This window comes from Pteropus vampyrus, unplaced genomic scaffold (genome assembly GCF_000151845.1).
Source record: "Pteropus vampyrus isolate Shadow unplaced genomic scaffold, Pvam_2.0 Scaffold361, whole genome shotgun sequence".
NCBI classification, from domain to species: domain Eukaryota; kingdom Metazoa; phylum Chordata; class Mammalia; order Chiroptera; family Pteropodidae; genus Pteropus; species Pteropus vampyrus.
In genome coordinates, this window is record NW_011889142.1 from 229192 (window position 1) to 252613 (window position 23422).

At 40.9% G+C, this 23422-nt stretch overlaps 1 protein-coding gene across 2 annotated transcripts in view; it reads left to right on the forward strand.

Moving 5' to 3' along the window:
- ABCB7 (ATP binding cassette subfamily B member 7) overlaps positions 1-23422 on the forward strand; it is a 76619-nt gene that overhangs the window by 19327 nt on the left and 33870 nt on the right. Inside the window, exons 2-4 of one of the 2 annotated variants that reach the window (XM_011379500.2) lie at positions 11410-11487; positions 13304-13390; positions 18591-18710. In XM_011379500.2, coding sequence (XP_011377802.1) covers positions 11410-11487; positions 13304-13390; positions 18591-18710 — 285 coding nt within the window. The remainder of the gene's footprint in view (positions 1-11409; positions 11488-13303; positions 13391-18590; positions 18711-23422) is intronic. The other variant, XM_011379501.2, reaches the window with a different exon arrangement.

Below are 23422 nucleotides of genomic sequence, written 5' to 3' on the forward strand. Positions count from 1 at the left end.
CACTGATGAATCCCCTCAGCTTTTGTTTATTTGAAATTCTTCATCTCTCCTTCATTTTTTTGAAGGACACTTTTGCTGGATATACTGTTCTTTGTTGATACTTTTTTCTTTCATTGCTTTGAATATACCATGTCATTCCCTTCTGTTCTGGAAAGTTTCCAATGAGAAGTCCATTACTAGTCTTATTAGGGCTTCCTTTATGTAATGAGTCACTTTTCTCTTTCTGCTTTCAAATCTCTCTCTTTGTTCTTGAGTTTTGACAATTTAATTATAATATTAAATTTAGAATCTTTTTTTGTTGTTGTTTATTTTGGCTTCTTGAATCTGGTTATCCATTGCTTTTCCCAGATTTGGGAAGTTTTCAGCTATTTAATTTTTATGCACCTGTCTCTCCTCATTCTGAGATTCCCATAATACGAACACCGATTCATATTATGATGTCCATTAGGCCTCTTCGGCTTACTTTACTCTTTTTCATTTTTTTTTCTTTTTTTTACTCCTCTGATTGGATAATTTCAAATGCCCTTTGTTCAAGTTGGCCGTTTCTTTGTTCTGTTTGATCGAGTCTGCTATTGAACCCAGCTATTGAATTTTTCAGTTCAGTTTTTTTTGTATTATTTAGCTCCAAAATGTGTTTCTTTTTTATATTTTCCAGATCTCTCTTGATTTCTCATTTCAGTTGTGCACCATTTTCCTGAGCTCATTGAGCCTCTCTATGACAGATAATTTAAAATTTTGGTCAGGTCTTTTCCATATACCTTCATGTCTTTAGTGTCAGTTTCTGGAACTTTATGTTTTCCTTTTGATTGGACCTTATTTCTCTCTTTTTTCATGAACCTCTTAGCTTTGCGTTGGCACTGCACATTTGAAGAAATAGTCGTATCTCCTAGTCTTTACGCACTGGCTCTGACTGGAAAAGACCTTCACCGATCATTCCAGCTAGAGATGTTGGGGGCCCGTGAATGTGTCTTCTCTGAACTTGCGTGTGTAGATTTCTAGTTAGAGGGATTTCTGGTCTTTTCTTCCAGGGCCTCATAATCTCTTGCTCTCTCGTGTCTCTGAAACAGTAGCACGTCACTAAGGTACTTTTTTTGTTCTCAGCTGCCGCGTGCGACTATAGCACGCCAGGTTTAATCAGTGCTCGGACTTAGGCAAGACAAGCCATTCCCTTGGGCAGTCCCCTGAAAAGCTAGGATGTTGGATGCATGTTTCACTTCCTTTTTCCCTCCTAAGGTGGAAGCCTCAAGTTAACACACCTCCTCCTGATGCTGAGTGTGCCTCCCACAGCAAGCCCCTCACTCTGTTACATTGTCAGCTTCCTCCAGGCATCCAAACTATGCTCGTTCCATCAGAGCTGCAAGCCAGGCCAGACAGCAGCCAGCTCCTCGGGTAGCACTCTGAAAGGCTGGAGTATTGGACGCATGTTCCACTCCTCTCCCTCACTATCAAGAGAGAAGCCTCAAGTCGTGTGCCTTTTCCCAGCTGTGCAAAGCTGCGTTAACTGTAGCATCACACCTGGGGGAGAAGAAAAGTTGCAGGGTGGGGTGATCTGTTTGGGCGCTCAGTTCTGCTACGTGGGGGGAGGGACTCACATCAATAAAGTGAAATTGGTCTTTCTACTTTTTTCAGTACAGCTGTTCTAGACTTTGTCCTTGTTTAGGGCGCTGCAGCATCTTCACTGGAATGTAGAATTCCCATGAAGGTAGTTTGCTCCACATATTATTGTTAAATTGATGTTTCCATGGGGGAAGGATAATGGGATTTCTTTTTCTGACATCTTGTGATGTCACTCCTTTAACTCTTCAAGAATGAGATATTGCAGAAAAATGCAAATATCATATGTATACAGCTTGATGACTTCTCACAAACTGAACACACCCATGGAAATCTGTGCCCATAATGCCATCATATTACAAAGACAGTTTAGTTGTGTGTGAAACTCTAGGTTTGACATTCTTTTCCTTCAGTGTTTTGAAAATCCTACTCAATCGTCTTTTTACATCTAGTCCAACTTGTTGAAAAGTCTGGTGTCCATCTGGTTCTTTTACTTTGTTGCTTATTCTTTCTAGACTCTTGTAGAATATATTCTTCGACATTTCTAAATTTCATGGTGAATATGTCTAGATGATAGTTTAGTTATTTTATTTCTCCGCTTTGCACCGTGTGTTCTTCCAATATGGGATCATTCATGTTTCATTTTAGGATATTTAATCTCTTATTTTTGTAAATATTTCTCTAAGTTTTAATTTTTCTTGGCATCATATTGAATGGCTGTTAATACTTACACTTTTGCGTTTTTTTATTAAAATTTTGTTACTTTTAAAACTAATAATGCTACTTGCTTTCAAAGCCCTTATTCTGCCACGTATCTCCTTCCCCAGACTATTCCTTTTTATTCTGTCCCCTGCTTGCCCTCTGTTATCCCCTGCCTCACACACGTTAATGTATTTGAAAGCTAGTGTGTGCCTTTATATGCTGCCAACGAATAACACCGAAGGCTGCTCCAACCCAAAGGGAGTTCTCGTGGGGGCAAAATAAGGGAAGCCAGGTGTTCAGGGAGGTGCCACACAAGTCAAAACACACAGCGTTCTTTGAGAACGAGGCCCATCTTTCCCCCTCTGGTACCAGGCATGAGAGATGCCATTCATCCCCATGGCCACTTCTGGGGCTGTGGGATGACAGATGGTAGGTGAACATGCACAAATGTCCGAACGCTCTCTGATGAAATTTGGCAATATCTTTCTTCATGATATCTCCCTGATTGTTATAAGTTTAGGTTCCAGAGTTCTAATTCCAGAAACAACAGAAAGTTGTTTCCGTGAGTTTTTGACAGCTTAGTCATTGCTTTAGCGGAGGCACACATTTCTGAAGTCCCTTACTCTGCAACTTTGGAGTGATGTCTCTTTTTATTTTTAACATCACAATTTCATGGATGCTTCTACCAAAAATCAAACATCGTGTGTGCCTTGTTAACAACAGCAAAGTTAACCTAGGCGTTCAAGGTTATCAATCAGGAAGATGACGGTAAACTCACCAGGCCCCGTAATGTTACCGATATTGTTAATACCGACAATGGTAGGAATGTACATCTCCATTCCACTACTTCCTGGATGTGTGAACTTGAGCAAGGCAGCCTCTCTGAACCAGTATCTAGTCTGTAAAATGGGAATGATAATGATAATGATAACAATGATAATAAATACCTCGTAGCGCATAGTGAGAATGAACCGAGATGAGGTCGTGTTGGGCAGAAGACCAGCCAAACGGTACTTAGCGAACGGTTCTTACTAAAAACGGTGATAGCGTAACTGCTTCTAATCCCGATGCGAAAATACTTCAGCAAACTGAGCTCGCAGTGAAAATATGAAAAGTGGGTAAAATACTAACTAACTTGGCTGTCAATGAATCTGCCGTTTTGTTCTGGGCTAAGCATCTCCAGGGACGAATTAAAGTCGAAGGGCTTTTTTCTAGGTGGATGAGGATGGGAAAGCAGGCAAGACATATCATACCCTCATTGCATTTACCGTGCTGTGATATTTATGCCCGCATCAGTCAGTTTTAGATCATAAAGCATAAGGATCATATATTTAAATTTTTTGTCACGTACAGTGTGTAAGATAAAAACCTTTTCGCATTGCAACTGTGACTCCAATTTAAGAAGGTCGATATGGCAATTTAGAGCAAGGTTTGTTTACTCTTGAAACATTGCAAAGCGACTTTAAGGCTCTGGGTGCTTCTCTTCACGGCATTTAGAAAAAAAATCTAGCTCTTAAAAACACTTCTAACAGAGCTGTCAGTTTTCTTCCTGGCATTATGTGAAAATAAGTATGAGTTATGGTTGTCTGATGGCATTTTCGAAGTGCTGTCGAAAAGAAGAGTGCATATTTTTTAAAAAATGACAACTTTTCAGGGCTCAAACGAATAAATGAGGTAAATGAGAAGCAGCAAAATTAGACGTTTTTGTGTGTGTATGTGTGTTTGAGAGGCTGCAATATCTTTTGAAAATGTCCCTTTTTTATTTGAGAAGCTAATTCAGTTGTTTTGGGCAATAATCGTATAACCAGAAATCCCCAGCTGCATTCTCTATCGTGTCTCTGATCAGTTAGACCAGGAGGAGATTATGGAGTAGAGGTTAGTGACCTTCTCAGGTTTGAGTGCCATTAGTAGTACTAAACGAACAATTAAAAATAGGCAGGTAGAAGAGAGAGAAATCTTCCAACACGAAAAAAAGAGAAACAAAAAGCAAGGATTGTCAGATCGCTATCAGCCTCAAATGCCATGTTACCTACCTCTATAATAGAAGTTTACTTTCAGCATGCTAGAAAGAGACTAAATGTAGACGGATAAGCCAGAAGGAGTTTAAAATTAACAAAACCAAATACAGGCATAGCTCATTTAATTGCGCTTCACTTTATTGCACTTTGCAGATATTGCGTTTTCATCGAGGCCAGACCCTCCACCAGCAAAGAGATTATGGCTCGCCGAAGGCTCAGATGATGGTTAGCATTTTTAGCAGTATTTTTAATTAAAGGGCGTGCATCATTTTTGTAGGCAGTCTTATTGCACACTTCATAGATTACAGTATAGTGTAAACGTAACTTTTCTGTGCCCTTTGACTCACTTTATTGTGATATTTGCTTTATTGCAGTGGTCCGGAACCGAACCCACAATATCTCTGAGGTCTGCTTGTACCTTCTTTAGAATACCTTTTCCATCTGGTGCTAGACATCATTTATGTGCCCCAGAGTTGGGTTTGCGTTTACATCAATATTCTCTTAGTCCGCACCTCTGTTATAAGCAAAGATCGTGTCACATTTCGTACCAAACGACTGCCTGTCATCAGACTTTGTTGGAATGCTTATAAAGATACCAGGGTATTTCGGATGTGACCTGCAGAATGAGCCTTGCAGAAGGAGCCGAGCAAGTGCAAACTCTTTCTTGTATGAGTTTTTCCAGGTAATTTACTTTTTGGCAGCAGTCTGACACATCCGTAAGAAGCAACAAACATAAATGAGCATTTATAGAAAAACATAACTGAATAAAGTGGCAGGTTTGCTGCTGATGCAGAGTGTTCGGTGCTGGAGCGTACAGTTAAAGATGCGCTTGAGAATTCTCTCGCAAGTCTGTATAAGTAAACACAAAGAGCAAGACGATTAAATTCCTGCGAGTTGAAACTGTGAAGTAGCAGAAAATAGGTCCAGTTCCACTTTCTCAGCTTCTTCGCGTTCTGAGCAGTCCAGCTGCGGTGTGAGAGGTGTGGCAACGTGTCCATTCTGTGCGTAGACACCGTAGGGCTAGGAGTCTTAGAAGTACTGAGGGCTTCACACCAATTTTCGAAGGGTCCGGGGTTCTAGTAAGCCAGCTCAATGAAATGAGTCACTGTTGATTGTTTCTAAAATGTGCCCTTGGTGAATTAGTCTTAATGTGATACAGTTCTCTTGATGCGTTTGTCCCCTAACATGATTTCAAAGGGGTCGGTTCTGAAGTTTTTTCTTACCTTTTAATATTGAGCCATTTGTTTTGATTGTTTGGAATTTGACGATCGATCTGTAATTCTTTGTTACTCTCTTAGCAAACCGCATGGGATCTGCTGCCACTCGGCTGAAACACATGAAGCAGTGACCAAGCTTCACGATGATAAAAATGTCACGATAAATGAGTTTTTCATATGAATGGGAACATCTAAACTTACTTCATAGGAACTGCCTGAACAAACGTCAAAACTCTATGAAGAATCGTGCTGTCTGCAAAATAGGCCTTGCTGCTGGTGTCATGCCCCCAGAGACGGGGAAACGAGCAGCTGGAAGGAACCCTGGTCGAGGAAGAGGGGGATTCTGTGGATATTTTTTTTCGTGAGTTGGTTTTTTGTGATGGCGATGCTGGTGATTTTTGTGGCATTCTCAGAATTCTTGGAGGCTGCGGGGATGTCCAGGAATCATCTAGAGCAGAAGTTGGCAATCTGTGGTCCTTGGGACAAATCCAGTGTGCCACCAAGTTTTGCAGTGCCTCTGTGCTAAGAATTTTTTTTATATTTGTTAATGGTTGGGAAAACAATCAAAGATGAATAATTTTTGTGATAGATGACAATTATACGAAATTCAAGTTTCACTGTCTGTAGATAGTTTTATTTGAACACAGCCACACTCATTTATTTATGTATTACCTATAGCTGCTTTTACAGTACAATGACAGAATTGAGTAGTTGTGACAAATTAATTACAGGCCTGCAAATCCTAAAACATTTACTGTCTGGCCCTTTAAGGAAAAAATTTGCCAACCCCTTTTCTAGAGTCATCAGATTTCATGTCAGTGGAGTTCAACCTGATGATTTTTGTGGCTTAATTAACGAAGACCTGGTACCGTGAACTATTGAACATTTACGCTACATTGCCATTTATCCACTGAGTCAAGAAGCTAGTTTATAGGCACTTAAAGTAGGTTAAATGGAATTTCAAATTACAACAGTTTCTCTTTAGAAATGTATTGAGAGCTTAATTTTAAATGTTTTAGGTTTTGTAATGATCAGGTGATAAAAATATTCACACGTGACTATTTGATACTGGATGAGCAGTTGTAAATGTAGTTTTGTTTCTACAGCTTCAGGAATGCAGAATTTATGATTGGCTCCCAAATCCCTGATGGATCAACAATTTCAAAATTGTTCTTTATCTCTTTTTCTTTTTAGGAAATGATTGAAGTGTCAAACACTGAGCATAACTCGGATTATGAAAGTTAACTATTGTAAAAAAAGGATGCAGTCATTTTAGAAATTACTAAAGAAGTTATTTAATAGGATTATTTTTTGTAAAGATTGAATTCTTACCTTAAAGGGGGAATGTAATTGTAATGGAACGAGTTTCCATTTTATTAGCCTCCTCACTTGTGTCTTGGTCATTCTCTCTGCTTGATTGATGGTTTTAGTGTTGATATTCATTTTCTAAATATTTATTGAATATCTACACAGAGCAAGATATTGTACATATGCAACTGTGTATTGAGGATTCATATTTTTAATGATCAGTGGGTAAATAGTGCTGGTTTAAAAGAGAGCATGCATTATTATGCTCGGAGGCCACAGAATCCTTAACTTTTAGTTTTTTTGGAGAATTTCTTCTTTTTTAGGTGAAATAAACGTGACTTTCCAGTGTTATTTGCCTCTTCAAATGGACCGGCCGACAGATTGTCATTTTCAGTGTACTGCATTTATTTGGCGTGAGGTTAGATTGTTTATTTCAGGGTTTCTTGTTTCTGGAGGTAGGCCTGTGTTGCTGTAAACTGCCCCCTTAGTATTATTATTGCTTTTGCTGTGTCCCATAGATTTGGGGATGTTGTGTTTCCAATTTTACTTATGTCAAGGTATTATTTCCTGTTTTATTTTCTCTTTGATTTCTTCGTTAACCCATCGGTTGTTCAGTAGCCTATTGTTTTGCCTCCATGTATTTTTTTCCCCAGTTCTCTTCTTGTAATTGATTTGTAGTTTTATATGGTTTAGGTCAGAAAAGGTGCTTCATATGATTTCAGTCTTAAATTTATCGAGACATGTTTCGTGGCCTAACGTTGAAGTAGCAATTCTGGGAAATGTGCCATGTGCACTTGAAAGGACTGTATATTCTGCTGTTTTGGATGGAACATTCTGTGTATATCTATTAAGTCGATGTGTTCTAATGTACTCTTTAAGGCCACTGATTTCTTCTGGATTTTCTGTCGGGAAGATCTATCCATTGATGTAAGTAGTGTATTAAAGTTCTCTGCTACTGTATAACTTATCAATCTCTCCCTTTATGTCTATTAATATTTGCTTTATATGTTTAGGTACTCCTATGTTGGATGCATAGATGTTTACGAGTGGTATATTCTCTTGTTGGGCTGATCCCTTTATCATTACGTAATACCCTTCTCTTGGTTCAGTCTTTGTTTTAACGTCTTTTTCTGTCTGGCGTGAGTATAGCTACCCCAGCTTTATTTTCATTTTCATGTACATGGAATCTGTTTTTCTCTCCCTTCATTTCCAGTCTGTGTGTGTCTGTAGATATGAAGTTATCTCTTGTACGCAGCATATGTGTGGGTCTTGTTTTTTTTCTTTATTCAGCTACCCTAGGTCATTTGATCGCAGCATTTAATCCATTTACATTTAAAGTAATTATTGATAGATATGTACTTATTGCCTTTTTGTTGTTTTCTGGTTGGTTTTGTAGTTCTCTGTTCCTTTCTTTTTCTCCATCTCTCTTGTGATTTATCTTCTTTATCATTTTGTTTGGATTTCTTTCTGTTTATTTTTTGTGTATCTGTTATAGGTTTTTGGATTGTTATCATGAGATTTACATTTAAAAAGGTATACGGATAATAGTCTAAATTGAGGATTGCTTAAATTCAAACACATTCTAAAAGCAGTTCATTTTTACTCCTCCCCCATGTTTTGTGTTTTGATGTCATATTTTGCATCTTTTTTCCTTTGCGTTTGCGTCTGTTAACCAGTTATTGTAGATATAGATGGTTTACTGCTTCTGTGTTTTAACTAGCTCTGTAAGTGAATGATTCACTACCTTTCTATACGTTTGCCTTTACTAGTGAGATTTTTTTCTTTCACATATTTTCTTAGTTCTTGTTTAAGCATTTTCTGCTTAAAGAAGTCTCTTTAAGTTTCTCGTAATGCCAGTTTAGTGGTAATAAACTCCTTCAGTTTTTACTTGTCTGTGCGGATGACCTGGTGTGCGGGGCTGGCTTCTGGCCTGGCTGGCTGCGGGACTCACCTGTGAATGGCGCTGGTGCGTTGTGTGTGAGCTGCGTCACCCCCAACCGCCCACGCCTGCAGGAACTACTTGAGGGGTGTGGCCTGACTAGAGCTGCTTTGGGTGGGCCAGGCAGGTTGGGCATCATGGGCCGCAAGGGAATCCCGGGGTGTGGTGAGGAGTGTTAGCTGGCCTACCTAGGTGGCAGGAGTGCACAGAAAAAAGAAAATAAATGGCTTCTGCCAGCGCTTTTGTCCCCAGAGAGATTTCCAACAGATCCCTGCACTTCTAGCTCCTGCCCCGAGGTTAGTCAGTGTGTCTCCTTCACATGTGACACAGGTGCTTTTCGGGCCGCTGCCCCTGCCGGGACTCAGCCAGTGTGACTTTGCGCTCTGAGCCCTTTAAGAGCAGAGTGTCGGTTTCCACAGCCCTTGAACTTAAGCCCCATTGGTTTCCCAAGCAAGATATTCGGGGGGCTCCTCTTCGCAGTGCAGGTCCTCCATGTTGGTGATCGGATGTAGGCCTCGGAGCCGTCACTGTTCGTGGAGGGCTTCTGTCCTTCCGAAGTGCCTCCTGCTGCGATCGGGGACACCGAGGGCGTGTGTCCTGACTAGGCCGCGTCTCCGCCCCTGCCACCGTCTCCACGTCTCCACGTCTTTTGTCTTAACACCTTAGCTGCAGAAAACCCGTTCTGCTGGTCCTCCGGGCTTTCGCAGCGACAGTATTTCTGCATGTGGTTTTAGTTTTGGCGTGTCCACTGGAAGAAGTGACTTGAGGATCTAACTGCTCCGCCGTCTTGAACCATGCTCACTACGTCCCATTCTTGAAGTGAAAGATAAACCCCGAAGGGCGTTCAGAGTAGACACAGCCCTTACCTGAGAAATGTATCATGTTTCCGAAGTGTTTGTAAGTCTCCTTTTGAGAACTCAGAACATTTTTCCAGAGGAAAAAATAATTTTAAATAGCGCCGGAACTAGCACTCCAAAGGAGTTAACCAATTGTGTGACGAGTGTTTTTCCTTTAGATAATCAATACGGATTCTCTCTTAAGGAGGAGACGACATTGTAGAGGAGCATTTTGGGGGCTTTCTTTTTATCCGTTATTTATTAGGCTGGATAGTGAGTACGTAGGTGTTCATTATATTGTTTTGGGAACTTTTTATATGTCTGAAATGGTTTATAATTTGAACAATGCTATTTTAGTTCTGGAAGTTTTACTTTGAGTATGAACATTTAAAAATCATTTACCTCGAATCTTGATAATTATGGGAAATAATGGTTTGATTCGAAAAAGATAAAGAGAGAGCTCGAAATTCTGAAGGCGTTTTATGAATAATTCCAATGGCATAGATTTGATGGTAATGATCTTCATTTTGATGAATATCACTTCAGAATGTATGTTTTTGCTGTTAAGTGTATCACCAACATTTACCTATTGACCACATACATAGGCATGGTTTTGAGAGAGAAGGCGCATAGTCATTCACTTGAGAGAAGTTGGCAAATTTTGAAAGGCAAAGAAGATTAAATTGCATGTGCATGTACAAACACATGCAAGGTCATCTTGATGTACAGTTACTTGAAGTAGGCACTTATGAAAAACTGGAAAATGAGGGAGTAAAGCTCGCGTGGGATCTTAGTGTGGAGAAGGGCCGTGAGGAAAACAGCTGAGTTAAGCATCACAAAGGCGTCCCCCGCAGTGGACGGCGTGTGGAGGTTCGAGGGTACGTGGAACCGTGTAGGAGCTTGGCTTTGGCAAGACAGCGTGCGAACAACCATTAGGATTTTTGAAATTCGTATAATTCATGGAATGCCTTATATGTTTACAAATATGTATAAGAAATCAACTACTCATTACATTTCAGCTAAGAGCCGAGTTAATTTTTAAAATAATTTGGTTAGCTTTTTGTGTATGGAGGTGGTTTTTTGGTTGATTTGATTTTTGCTCTATTGCACTGTACAACATTAACTTTTATATTCAGACATTAATCCATTTGTAAAACTCATTTTTGGTTCAGTAAAGCCTAAGCATCACTTGCCTTTTGGGAGAGACTAAGAGGTAAATTTTTCTTCACTAAACTTCTGGTGCATTTCTGAAGGATGTGTGTCCATTTTACAGATGCCTGTCTGGTATTACCATGGAGAGGTTCTTTATACTGCCTTCTTTCAACTCCACTTTTGGGACATTATCAAGACAAAAAATTGGCCCAAGGAATCTTTCTTTGAAGTCCGTCGTCTGGTTATACAGAAATATTTGGCAAAACTGATCTTGTGACCAGTATCTAAATTTAGCAGTCGGAGTAAGACTAAAGAGGGAGCAGATACAAGGGAGAACACAATAAAATATGACAAATAGAGTTAAATAAATGGAGGAGTTTTTTAAAAAGAGCATAGTAGCCATTTAAGAGAGAAGCGGCTGTGAAGACTTGGGAGTCTTCAAGTAACAAAGACCGAGAAACCCAGAGAGAAAGAGGGCAAAAATAAAATGCAATTCGACACTTTTAATGAGTGATATAATTTACGTTATATTGGACCACGCATTGTGTTTGTTATCTTTTTAGGCACATTTCGAAAGCATAAGCATCTCTATGGTTTTATTTTGCGTACGTTTATAGACAGTAAAGGATATCTTTCCAACTGTTCACCCTGAAACCTCTTCCCCTTTTTTTCCTCTTCTGCAGATCCCAGAGTCCTTGAGACATAGCGCATGGCAGAGACTGGAAAAAGGCAATTCAAGACAGGTATTAGATGCTTCAAGGGTAAGATTAAGCAGACACTTCTACATATAGCTAGGACAAGTGTTTAAGCCCTGGGAGCATTTTCCAATTTATACTACATATTTCATATTTCCCGAAGGATTTCCGTTTTCATTTTTTCCCTAAATATTGGCTAGATGGAATAAGAAGGTATGTTGCTGCTACTGGAAATGGAGAAAGAAATCTTGATATATTTCTGCTCCTGGAGAAATCTGAATCTCTTGAGACCAGTGCCAGCTAGAGTAACATTTTCAGAAAGCTGTTAGAAATGTAATGGCAGCTTGTTGATACTTGTTTGTCCTGTTAATTTGTATCTGTTATGGAGAATGCTGCAAGTTTTCAAGTGAGTAAAGTTTCTTTACCCTAGAAGATGTTCAGATGACAGAATTTCAAAGGACTCTAAGCTTAATTAGAATCTGTTTGGTAAGTGATGCTGAGTTCAGTGTTGTCGAGCGTTATTTTTCATTGCTAATGTTAGTGAAAGACACCTTTAAAAAATCTCAGGGCTTTAACATAAGACAAATCTCTAAGATAGAAAAAGGCTAGGAAATCAGAAGGTGGTCGAAATCCTGGGTATTTCCTTTATTTTCTTTTCTGGTTAACAGTTATTTGCCATCAAGGTACAAGGCATTGTTCTAATTTATGCAGAGGCTGTAGAAATGAATTAGATTTTCCATGATTCAATTAAAGTTTTAAGTTAAGGGAGAATGTGCTCAATCTTCTCATTGTTCATGACACCACTGAGTTTATTTATATTTGAATCTTTTGCTCTGTTGAAGACCTCATCATCTTGTGTGATATTCTCTAGACCCCTCGATGTAACATGTCTCTCACTCTCACAGGGAAGCAGATGTCACAAAGAGACATTAGCACACTAAAAATTACCTTTTGGTGTTTTCCCTTTAAAAATGCTTTAAGCTTATTGATCTAAAAGTCAGTAACCCATTTATGGCAGTTGCTTTTTGTTTCTCAATTGGTGAGAACAAGGAGGCACTTTTTTGCTTTTTATAATTTCCTCTGCAGCTTGACCCAAAGCCGATGCTGTTATGCTTTGGTGTTGATACACATTGTGTTTATAGACAACTTGCCCTTATTCATCAGTTATTATTATGACTATTGAAGCATTATTGTATTGTATTTCATTAATTTTTTTTAATTGCAGAAGGAGATATTAGCGAGCCTAAATTTTAAGCCTAATTTTTACTCTCTTAACTATTAGATTTTCTCAAATTATTGAAAATTTGGTTCTCTAACCTGAGCAGTAATCTTAAGGCCTTTTAAAGAAATTATAATAAGCAAGATGTTTGCGTGTTTTCAAGGCTAGTTGGAAGATTTGTAGATAGCTCTATTTTACAAGCTGATCCAACAAGCATTGAAATCTACTGCCCTCTCTGTGTGCATGACACTGCGTGCGGTATGTGCCATGGGAGACGCAAGGCAGAGAGACTGTACCTAATCTTAAGAAATTGACCATGTAATAGGAAAGACAAACCTGTGCAAATTCCTGTAGCAGAAGGTAGACTGTCAAGTATTAAAACATACTTTGTTTCTAAATGTATGTGAGTGAGCCAGAATAATAAGAAAAATAATCAGTTGTGTGAAATCAACTATTAAATTGTAAAGCAAGAACGTATACACGGAGAGCAAGTGGGATTTGATTAATTGGCTGTATAATACACTTTGCTTGCCGATGATACAGTACCAGATTGCACAGTACTGTAGTAGCAAACGTCAGTAGGAAAGCCAATACACTGTCAGATCCTGAAAGATCCGAATTTCTGGAATGGCTAACGGACAGCCTGATATCATTTTTAACTAGGCTCAGCAGACATGGCCGCTGATAGAAAAGAGGACGTGCTGGCATGGCCATGCAGGAGGGGGACTCCACACAGACCCGAAGGAAGGGGTAAGAGCCGATCGCGAGTAACTAACTGGGAGTTCGTACAGATGGCTGTGCTTGCGTGGAAGGTATTTCAAAGGTGCTCACGCTCCAGAATATTTTGATCGACTCACGTAACTGCAGGTTTTCTAATACAAAACTGTGTAAATTGACCATGGTTATATAGATGAGATTTTCTCAGGCTTAAAACAATCGAAATTCACGATCGACTAAACAAGAAGAAAAATTATCAACCTAAACGTTTTTGTTCTTCATTTAAAATAGCATTGGTCGAGGTTTTCTGTTATACAGTCTAGCCTTATAAATAAATAGGTAAATTAGATTTAGCGCGTACAAGTAATTTGTGTGTGTGTATGTTTTAAGGTTAACATTTTTCTTTTGTACACTTAGTTTAGAAGAATCCTAGAATGTCTCCTAGCTTCATGGTGAATCTTCTATCTACGTGATCCATTTATTTAATTATCCATATTTTTTATCATTATCATCATCATACAGACAAGCTAATCAGTAGGCCACTGAAATAAAAAGATTTAATTGTATTATGCTTTTTCCAAGTGAGCGAAAATGTCATTGGAATATTGTTCCACAGGTCCGCATCTGGTTCTCTTTCTCTGAGCTTGCCTTTATTTCTTCCCCCGATTTGACCCAATAGTTTAGGTACGGTATCACTAAGTAGAAACGGTATAGGGTTACTGGCAAGAGAACAGATTTATGTAAAAGTGCTCTCTAAATTGTAGAGCGCTAAATATTAGTTATTTTATTGATAGGAGGCGATCGGTAAGCAAACCTTTCCAGTATTTTCCTCCCTGTTTCTTCGATCCCCAAAATAGCTCCTTTCTTTCACAGAAGTCAAAAACATCACTATCACATTTCTGTCCCATTTTTGTATATTACTGCTCTTCGTGGCTGTCTTTAGAAACAGCAACATATAAAATCGAATTAAAAAAAATTAATACAAATACTGAGATTTATTTATTCATGAATTGTTCTTGGCATGTTATTTGCCAGTTTTCAAGATTGCCCGTCACCAGGGCCTCTTAAGGATAGTTGCAAATAATGCTCAAAACACACCAAAGATATGTTGACTAATAAAAGAAAAGCAGTCACTTCTCGTTGGCTCCAGCATTACAAACTTCAAGACAGTTTCTTGGAAGGGTTAAAGAAGTACAAGTTAGGAGTCGATAGTGGTCTCGGCACAGGGAGCTCGGCACAGGGAGCTCGGCACAGGGAGCTCGGCACAGGGAGCTCGGCACAGGGAACGCAGTGAGCAGTAAGGTAATGGCCGTGTGTAGAGCCAGAGGGGAGATAGAGTCATCAGGGGCATTGTTTCGTAAACTATGTAAATGTCTAACCAGTGTACTGTGTACTTGAAACTAATAAGAACATTTAAAAGAAAACAAGACATTTTCTTTGTTCGCCAGTAAAATTGGAGCGAGAATCATCATAATACTTTACATCTGGTGTCCTCTCTACCCTTTTTTCCCTGCCATCTTTGTGTTCCTTTAGCCTCGTTAGCTAAAAGGGACCGTAGAATAGCAGAGCTTGAAGGTAACAGCAGAAAAGAGGAGGTACGGGGCTTCGTTCACAGCCCGAGCCCCGAGCCGGACTGCCTAGATTCCAATCTTGGCTCTACCTCTTCCTAGTAGAGTGACCTTGAACACATTACTTAATCTCTGTGTATCAGTTTCTTCATCTGTAAAGTGAGGATGCCCATCACACCAAAGGGGATTTAAAGAAGTGAACTCCTCACACCACGTAAGGATCTGAAATAGTGCCTCGTGTATAGTGAAGTGTTCAGTAAACATTAGCCGCAATTACTACGAGGGGATTCTGTAAACTCTGCCCTCTGTCATGATCCTTTCATTTGAAAAGTATGTATCGAACACCTGCTCCTGCAGAACTCCGTGCTAAGTACTGTAGCTACAGTGATGAACCAGATCCAGTCCCGCTGTCCAGAAACTTAACAGTTTAGACGGTGATTGTTGTTCAGGATCTGAATCGAGGCCTTCAGGCTTATTTTACTCTCGTGCATTAGGAATAAGTTGATTTAAAAATTTAAAAAATATATGCCTCCACCTGTGAAATGCCTCTTTGATTTGGCATTACTTTTCAAATTTTATAATTTATCTAAACTATAACCGAAGTCACGTACTTTACAGCTTAATGGGCTCGTAATGCACAATTACACAACTTCAGAACCCATTTCGTTAAACGAAGTGGTGACATTTTATGCACTGTTGAGCCAACTAGAATAATTTTTTTTGCCCTTAGCTATAACTTCTGTGTCCTTATTGAAAAAATTCGGGGCTATGTCATGGGTTTTGACTGGAGAGAGTGTCTCTAATGACCTGTGGAACCAGGGTCTCTTTGCCATTCCGTCAAGAGAAATAAAAGACAGAACTTGTGAAATGGGAAAGTGGTCGAAATGCCCCAGTCGGTGTTATAATGTATTAAATTATCTTTATTTACTAATAGTTTGATTGGAAAAGTGAATTTTAAAATTACAGCCTCATTCCCTTTTAAAAAATACCTTACCTTACTCTTTACTCAGTAAACCGGTAATGAGAGACTACAAAAATAGATCGCTGAGCCTCGGAGCGGGGAGAAGCGTGATATAGACTGTCCTGTACCATGTTACGCGCTGTCCTGGCTTTCTTATATGTTGACAGGTTCTCCCCATTCCTTGTTGTGCAAATCGACTTGAAATCATGTAACTTTCCCCGCTCAAAATGAATTAACATTTTTTTTTGTTTTGTTATACGTGAGCTGCATAAAATAAAAGCAAGCAAAAACAAAAGAAAAAAAATTATCAGTGGTTTCATCTTCTCACAGCTGCTGATGATGTTAACACTTTGGGGAGTCTCGCTTTCCAGAAACATTTCCATGCACGGGTAAACTCAAACGGATGTCACATTTTGTTAGACGAAAAATTACTTTTTTTAACTCTGCTTTTTTTCACTTAGTATGTGCCGTGTCACTACGTATATTTCTGAAAGGCTGGATTTTGTTGTTTGCATTCACTGTAATTTGTTTACGTGGTTCTCTAAATATTAACTGTTTAGGCTGTTTCTGATTTTTTTCTATTAAAACAGCATGGGACTAAATATTCTTATAGCGACATTTTTCATCTTTTTATTCGATAAATATTTGTTGAATACCTGATGTATGTTAGCCACTACATTTGGTATTGGGTTACAACAGTGAGCACAAAACACAAAGTTCCTACTCACATGGAATTTAAATTCTAGCAGGAGAGCAGATGGTAATCAAATAATCATGTTGCTGTATATGTTCGTTTATAACGGGAATGGATGCTCCGGAAGAAAGGGGTCCCGTTCTGAGAGAAAATCCAGCCAAGGATCCTTCGTGGGGTTAGGGAAGACCTCGCCGAGGAGGCGCTGCTCGAGCTGGCAACCGGGTGTGGGTTGGCACCGTAGAGAGAGATTATCCCCGACAGAGTGGACGGCGTTGCGCAAGGGCCCCATGGCAGGAGGGACCGTAGCATCTTTGAGAAAGTAAAAGAAAGCCAGTGCAACACGAACCCTGGGAGAAGTGGAATGAGACAGGTGTGGGGAGCTCGTCAGGGGCCAGGCCGCGCTGGGGACTCTGATCTTTACCCTCAGAGTGATGGAATGCCTTCGAGAGCTTTGCAGCCGGGGCGAGGCGTGATTGCAGGGCGAGCAGGGGACAGAGCGGGCGCAGGAAGAGCAGATTGGAGGGTGTCGCACTGGTTTGGGTAAGAAGTGACAGCTTGGATAAGGTCGCTGGTGGACGTAGAAGTAGAGCCAAGAGATCTTTAGAAGGTGGACTCGATTCAACTTGGAACATGTTCTTAAGTGTTTTTTTTAAAGCGTAGGCTTCCAGAAATGGAATTCTCAAGACACAGGGCCGAATTATTTCAAAAGCTTCTGGTAGATATCACATTGCTTTCCAGAGAGAGTATTTTCATGTACTCAGCCATCCGCAGAGTATTAGGGTGCTCATTTCCATGCACCTTCGTCAACAACGAGCAGTAACATTTTTGATGTTTTTAGTACCTTTTCCGGAGATTGAGTAAATACTTCAGTTTTTAAAACGGGCGTGATTTTCCCACTCTCCGTGGTTTCAGTTCCCTGCGGTCAGCCGCGGTCCGAAAATATGAAACGGAGAATTCCAGAAAGAAACAATTCATAACTTTTACATCGTGCGCCTTTCTGAGTATTGTCATGAACTATCACAGCCTTCAGCGCAAGGCGCGAGTCCCCCGTGTCCCACGCGCCCGCGGTCTGCGTGCCGCCACCCGCTAGTCATTTAGCGGTCGTCTTGGCCGTCGGGGTCGCAGCGCTGTTTTCAAGTAACCCTTGCTTATTACGTCGTTATAATTGTTCCATTTAATTATTGTTAATCTCTCACTGTGCCTAATTAACGAATTAAACTTTATCGTGAGTATGTCCGTATAGCGAAAAACACAGTACATACGGGGTTCACTCGTGTCTGTGCTTTCGGCGTTCGCTGGGGCCTCGGAGCACGTCCCCTGCGGAGAAGGGGGGCCGGCTGCGAATATGTGCGGATCTACTTTACAAAGTCTGGTTTCCATCCTTAATATTACGCCTCTAAAGCTGACACTGAAACAGAAAGAACTTAATGAGAACGTTGCCGTGGGCACGTGGGCAGACACGTGAAACACAGATTTACACCAGATTAAGCAGGACTGTCAAATGACGTTTTTTGTTGAAATTTGTGGTAACCCAACCTGCGTTCTGTGTAGTCAGTGCCGAGACTCCTACTTTCCTAAATACTGTAACTCTTCGACCAGGAGTTGGGACTTAGGGCTTCAGATTATTTTAAATAAACATACTGATAAAGGGCCCAAAAGTATATAAAGGTTTTGACCACAAAGATGGAAATGTAGAAACGTTTTTGAAATTTTATGTAATGTTTGATAGCTTAATTAATAAATGTATATAGTACATTTTCGGCAATGTAAGGTTGGCTATAGCTGTAAGTAAGAAATTAAGAGAAATGAGTAGCTTTTAAAAAGCAATTGAAATCCTTTCTTTTTCTCCAAAATAGTTAGGGTTTGAAAGGTATTGACCTTAGATTTCGAATAAAAGTTGTGTTCGTCATACTTTTCTATTTCTCTCAAATAGGCACATAATTCTACGTTATTGAAATCTCGTTACATTTGAAATGACACGTTACTCACTGCTTTGTTTCCTCTCCACAGTTAAAAGATGTCGATACTCAGAAAATCATAAAAGCAATGCTCGCTTACGTGTGGCCCAGAGACAGGCCAGATCTGCGAGCGAGGGTTGCCGTTTCCCTCGGATTTCTGGGTGGTGCGAAGGTAAGAATGGGAGGAACTGTGTGTGTTCGTTGGTCTAAGAAATGCTGTGACATTTCCTACTAATGACACTTGGGCTGACGTGAGCCACTTTTGGGGAGCATTCTCAACTTTTGGAACCCGTATTTGTGTAACTCATGCAGTCAGCAGAGATTGGATGGTGATTCTCAGTTTATCTGTGGTTCAGACTTATAACAGCCTCAACTTAATGGACCACACTCCTGAAACCAGTGTAAAGTGCAGGATCGTTTACTGTAACAGAGCCTCACGACTTTATACAAAACTCCTCAGAGCCCCGCTGGCTCCTATGTCTGGTAGGCTTGGTTCTAGTTCCGAGTAAATTGAGGACGGTGAAGACGTTTTAAGCACAGTGATAGTCACAAATGGTAAACAACAGTGTAACATCGAGGGATAAAAAGAGGGAAAACAACCCAGCCATCAAGGCTGGGCATTTTGGTACCATTCAGTACAGCGGCTCTGTGCGCCTTGGCAGCCTTCTCAGTTCGGTGCTGTACCCTAACACCTTTTAATCAGGGAAACTTACAATGAATGACTCGGAGCTTTCAAGAACAATCCCTTATTTTCAATTTTTTCAAATTTTTTTGAAGTCAACGAGGTATATACATTTAGGTAAAAGACATAGTTATGGTACATACGTAGGCCGTGAAGTCAGATTTCCTGGGCTCTGCCGCTTGCTGACTTTATAACCTTGGGCCAACTGCTTCGTCTCTTTGCCTGAGTTTCCCAATTTATAAAATAAAGTAAAATACAGTTGTTATAAGGATTATGTAAATTAACATATAAAAGGCTTAGAACAGTGCCTGGCACATAGTAAAATATCATATACATGTTCAAATAAAATTAAGTTCGGATTTCTATTAGAAATACGGTTCAAAAACGTCCGCTTAGAAGTGTAAATGAGGTTTGGCTATAATTTGGTTACCACTGTTACATCGGTGTTAATATATTGTTTTAGGACACAGGTCTTATCACCCAGTTCTTCTCTGTGTCAGATATATTCCCTTTTATTTACTTCTTTTCCCTACCCCAAAAACATTTATTGAGGATTTGTCATACCAAGTACCGTTGTTGGCACTGCAGGGTATTCACATACAAATAAAGCACCTTCTCAAATCACGGAGGATGAGACGAGCTTTATTTTATTGCCACAATACAAAGCAGGCCTTAGATGATTTAGAGGCAGTGTCGGGGCTTTCAGAGGGAAGGAGCGCGATGCTGGGAGTCGAGGAAGGTTTCACAGACGGAGGTGATGTCCGAGATAGGCCCGGGTGGAGAAGGAGGGTTCTCACAGGTACGGGAATAACACGAAGAACATGGGGGGACACGTAGCGCGTGTGGAGCGGCGAGGAGCCTGGCCTTGCTGCAGTGACGGGATAACGTTTCAGAGGAATTAGACGTAACCTTCGGAAGACGAGGAGAGCTTCTAATGCGACATGCCTTAAGTGTAAAACGAAAATGTGACTACAAGCGAAGTAGGAGGCTCTTTGAGCACAGGACTCATGAGCTGCGCTGGCCGAACTCGGTCTGACCGTTCCATAGGGTGGACTCGGGCGCCGAGAGGCCTAGGTGGGGACACCATTCGTTTCCATTCGGTGCGCCATTCGGCGCATCTCTGCTGGCCAGTTAGGGGGCCGCTGTGATCAGCGGGGTGAGAAGCAATAGTGTGTCCTGGAGTGCTGGCGTCAATGGGAGTGTGGACGGGGACATGCCAGATTGTGAGCGGACGAGGTGGAGGCAACAGGACTCGGCAGCACATCGAGAGGAAGAGGAGTCAGAGATGACGCCAAGGCTCAGAGAGCGGTAACGCCATTAACACAGGCGGGTCGGAAGTCCAGAGGGCTTGTTTGGGAAGGAGAAAATTTCGCTTTCGCTCATGTGAAGTTTGAGGTGCTAGCAAAGCATCGAGACAGAGAATTAGTGAGTTCACCAAGGAAAAGGAGAAATAAGAGATGGCTACAGACAGAACCTGTAGCGAAGTAAATAGTGGCGGAGAAACGGACTGAGTGATTAGAGAGTTAGGGTCAAAGCCAAATAATTTCGTCCGACTGCCCGTTTCTCCTCTCTGCGGACTGCTGAGCGCTCTCCCTGGGGACCGGACCCTACGTTTCACTCTGGAACCCAACAGAGCGGACGGGACTACAGAGCGAAGGCTCACACCAAAGAGAGCCTTGTATTCATTCTTGGCACAGCACTGGTTGCCGAATTATCTTCTACCTACAGATTACTTAAGAGTGAGGATTATTCTGAGGTCTTGTACAGAGCGGAATTAGCGAATTGGCCTTTAGTCCATTAGCTGAATGTAAGCACCTTGCTGACAAGTTGGCCGATCGTTTTCTGGACTTACTCTTTTTGTAAATTTTTAAAAAGTTTTAAAAATTTTTTACGCTTACAGCACCTGGTCTTCCTAGGCGCTCTCCCATCCGAGTACTACCCAGGCCTGACCCTGCTTAGCTGCCGAGATCAGCGGGGATCGGGGGGCGTCCAGGGGGGCGTGGCCCGTGGCCTTAGACAGGACTTACTTTTGAATTGAAGAGATCACATTAGAACAGGACTAAATAATCTAGCCAAAGGGAAGAGCCTTAGATAATGACATTTGCATTAGACTTTATTTTTAGAGTGAATCCCAGTCCTTCAAATACATATTTCTGTTTCTTGGTGACAGGTCAATGTCAGGGCACAAAATCTAGATCAATATGACTTCCTTAAGGACGAGTGGTTTCAGAAGCCTCGTGTGTAATTCTCCATCGGCGAATGGAAAGTGCTGTACCGACTTCATGTAAAGCAATTATAACTGAACAGAAATGAGTGTAGAAAATTCTACCCTCAAAAAGTATGTTCGATTCCGTTTGGATCAGGAAAAGGAAGAAGCTGCCAGGTGTCATCGAGCGCCTGCTCGTACTTTCAGAGCGTGTCGAAAACCGGTTTTGTTTCTACCAGACGGGAGCGAGAGCACAGAGTACCTTCGGGAACGGGGAGCGCAGTACCATCTGACCGTCCCTAACCCTGCCCTTCCGGCTTCTGTGCTGTCCCCAGCTTAGAAATGTTCAGTCTCCCAAATGTTTAGAGCTGGTCGTTGTTTATTTCTGAGTACTAGTGCAGGTGTGCCTTACTCTTGCCGGCAAAGAGGGACCGTCACGCTTTAGTTCCTTGGCTTCCTATTTTCTCCTCGACCTGATTGATGACATGCTTCGGCCTAGAAGCAGTTTGGACCAGTCTGTGCCCCCTTATACTCTGGTCCTCCCTGTCTCCTCCACGTGCTTCTGGGATCTCTCGGGTGGGGTGCAGGAACCTCCTCAGCTCTAAAGGAACGCTGCCCACCCATCTGAGCCGTGCCCGTGCGCACTGGTTTTGTAATAAGCTCGAGGCGTCCCTGAGGAAGCAGGGAGACAGACAATGGCAAGCGACAAGAAAAGGGAGGAGGATTTCTCGTCTTACGTGTGGGGCTGCAGCATACCATCCGCTCGCTTGCCGGCCTCGCAATGCTCCTTTCATTCTGAGGCTGCTAATATGATCATTGTCTCCAGCAAAAAAATGGTAAGGCGACCTGTATTATGCAGAGGGGCCTCGAGGCCCCGAGGGAGCCGAGAGGATGGATGTGTCGGTATTTCTTCTATCTGAGTTGCAGCCATTGTGTTAGAATACATTGCGGTTCTTTATGACATAGATTTTAGGGGTTCTGCTGCCAAGACAGAGACAGAGACAGAGACAGAGAACACTATTTGCCATCATTTCTTAAATCCCTACAAATAATACAGTGCCTTTTCCTACTGTCCAGCCATATGCTACAGAAATAATATTCATCTGGGGATTTCGAGATCTTTAAAGTATTTTTTTAATCCAACCTTTCTATTAGTATATCATATACAATTGTGCCAAGATTTAAAGAAAATGTCAAACATATTTACTGAAATCTGATTTCATAAATGTTTATTTTAATATCATAAAAAGTTCACTCACATTCTCTAACCACCGGCATCTTTGGAAGCAGTTAGTGGACAGAGAAATTGGGGGCACAGAACATTAAAGTATCGAGGACAAAACGATATTATCAGTAATCTATTGGAAATGAAAATAAGCTATATTTAAAATGATAAAATAATTTCAAAGGAGAGTATGATTTATAAAAATGTAATCAATACCCCTTTTCTCCAAGAATGAATCATACAAAGTAAGGGATACTATACGTGTCTTACTCTGTTACGGCTGCTGTAACAAAAGACCACGGTCTCGGTGCTTTACACTGGGCTGCCTTCGCTGCTTTGTTGAATATCAGTTGACCATAATTGTGTATACTTCCATATTTCTGGACTCCCTGTCCTGTCCTGTTGATTTGCCCATTATTTTGCCCGTCCCAAACTTTTGATTACTGTAGTTTTATGGTAGCTCTTCAAGTCAAGTAGTTGTCAGTCCTCTGACATTGTTTTCCTCAATATTGAGTTGGATAGTTTGGGTCTTTTTCTTTTCTATATAAAATTTAAAATCGGCTTTTCCATATGTACCAGATTCCTTGCTGGGATTTTTATTGAGATTGTATTGATTATATACATGAAGTCTGGGAAGAACCGACATCTTGACAATATTGAGTAATCCTATCCGCGAACATGGAATATCTCTCCATTCATTTAGTTCTCCGTTGTCAGTTTTCTAGTTTTCTTCATAGATCTTGTACGTTTTGTTAGATTTATACCGAATTA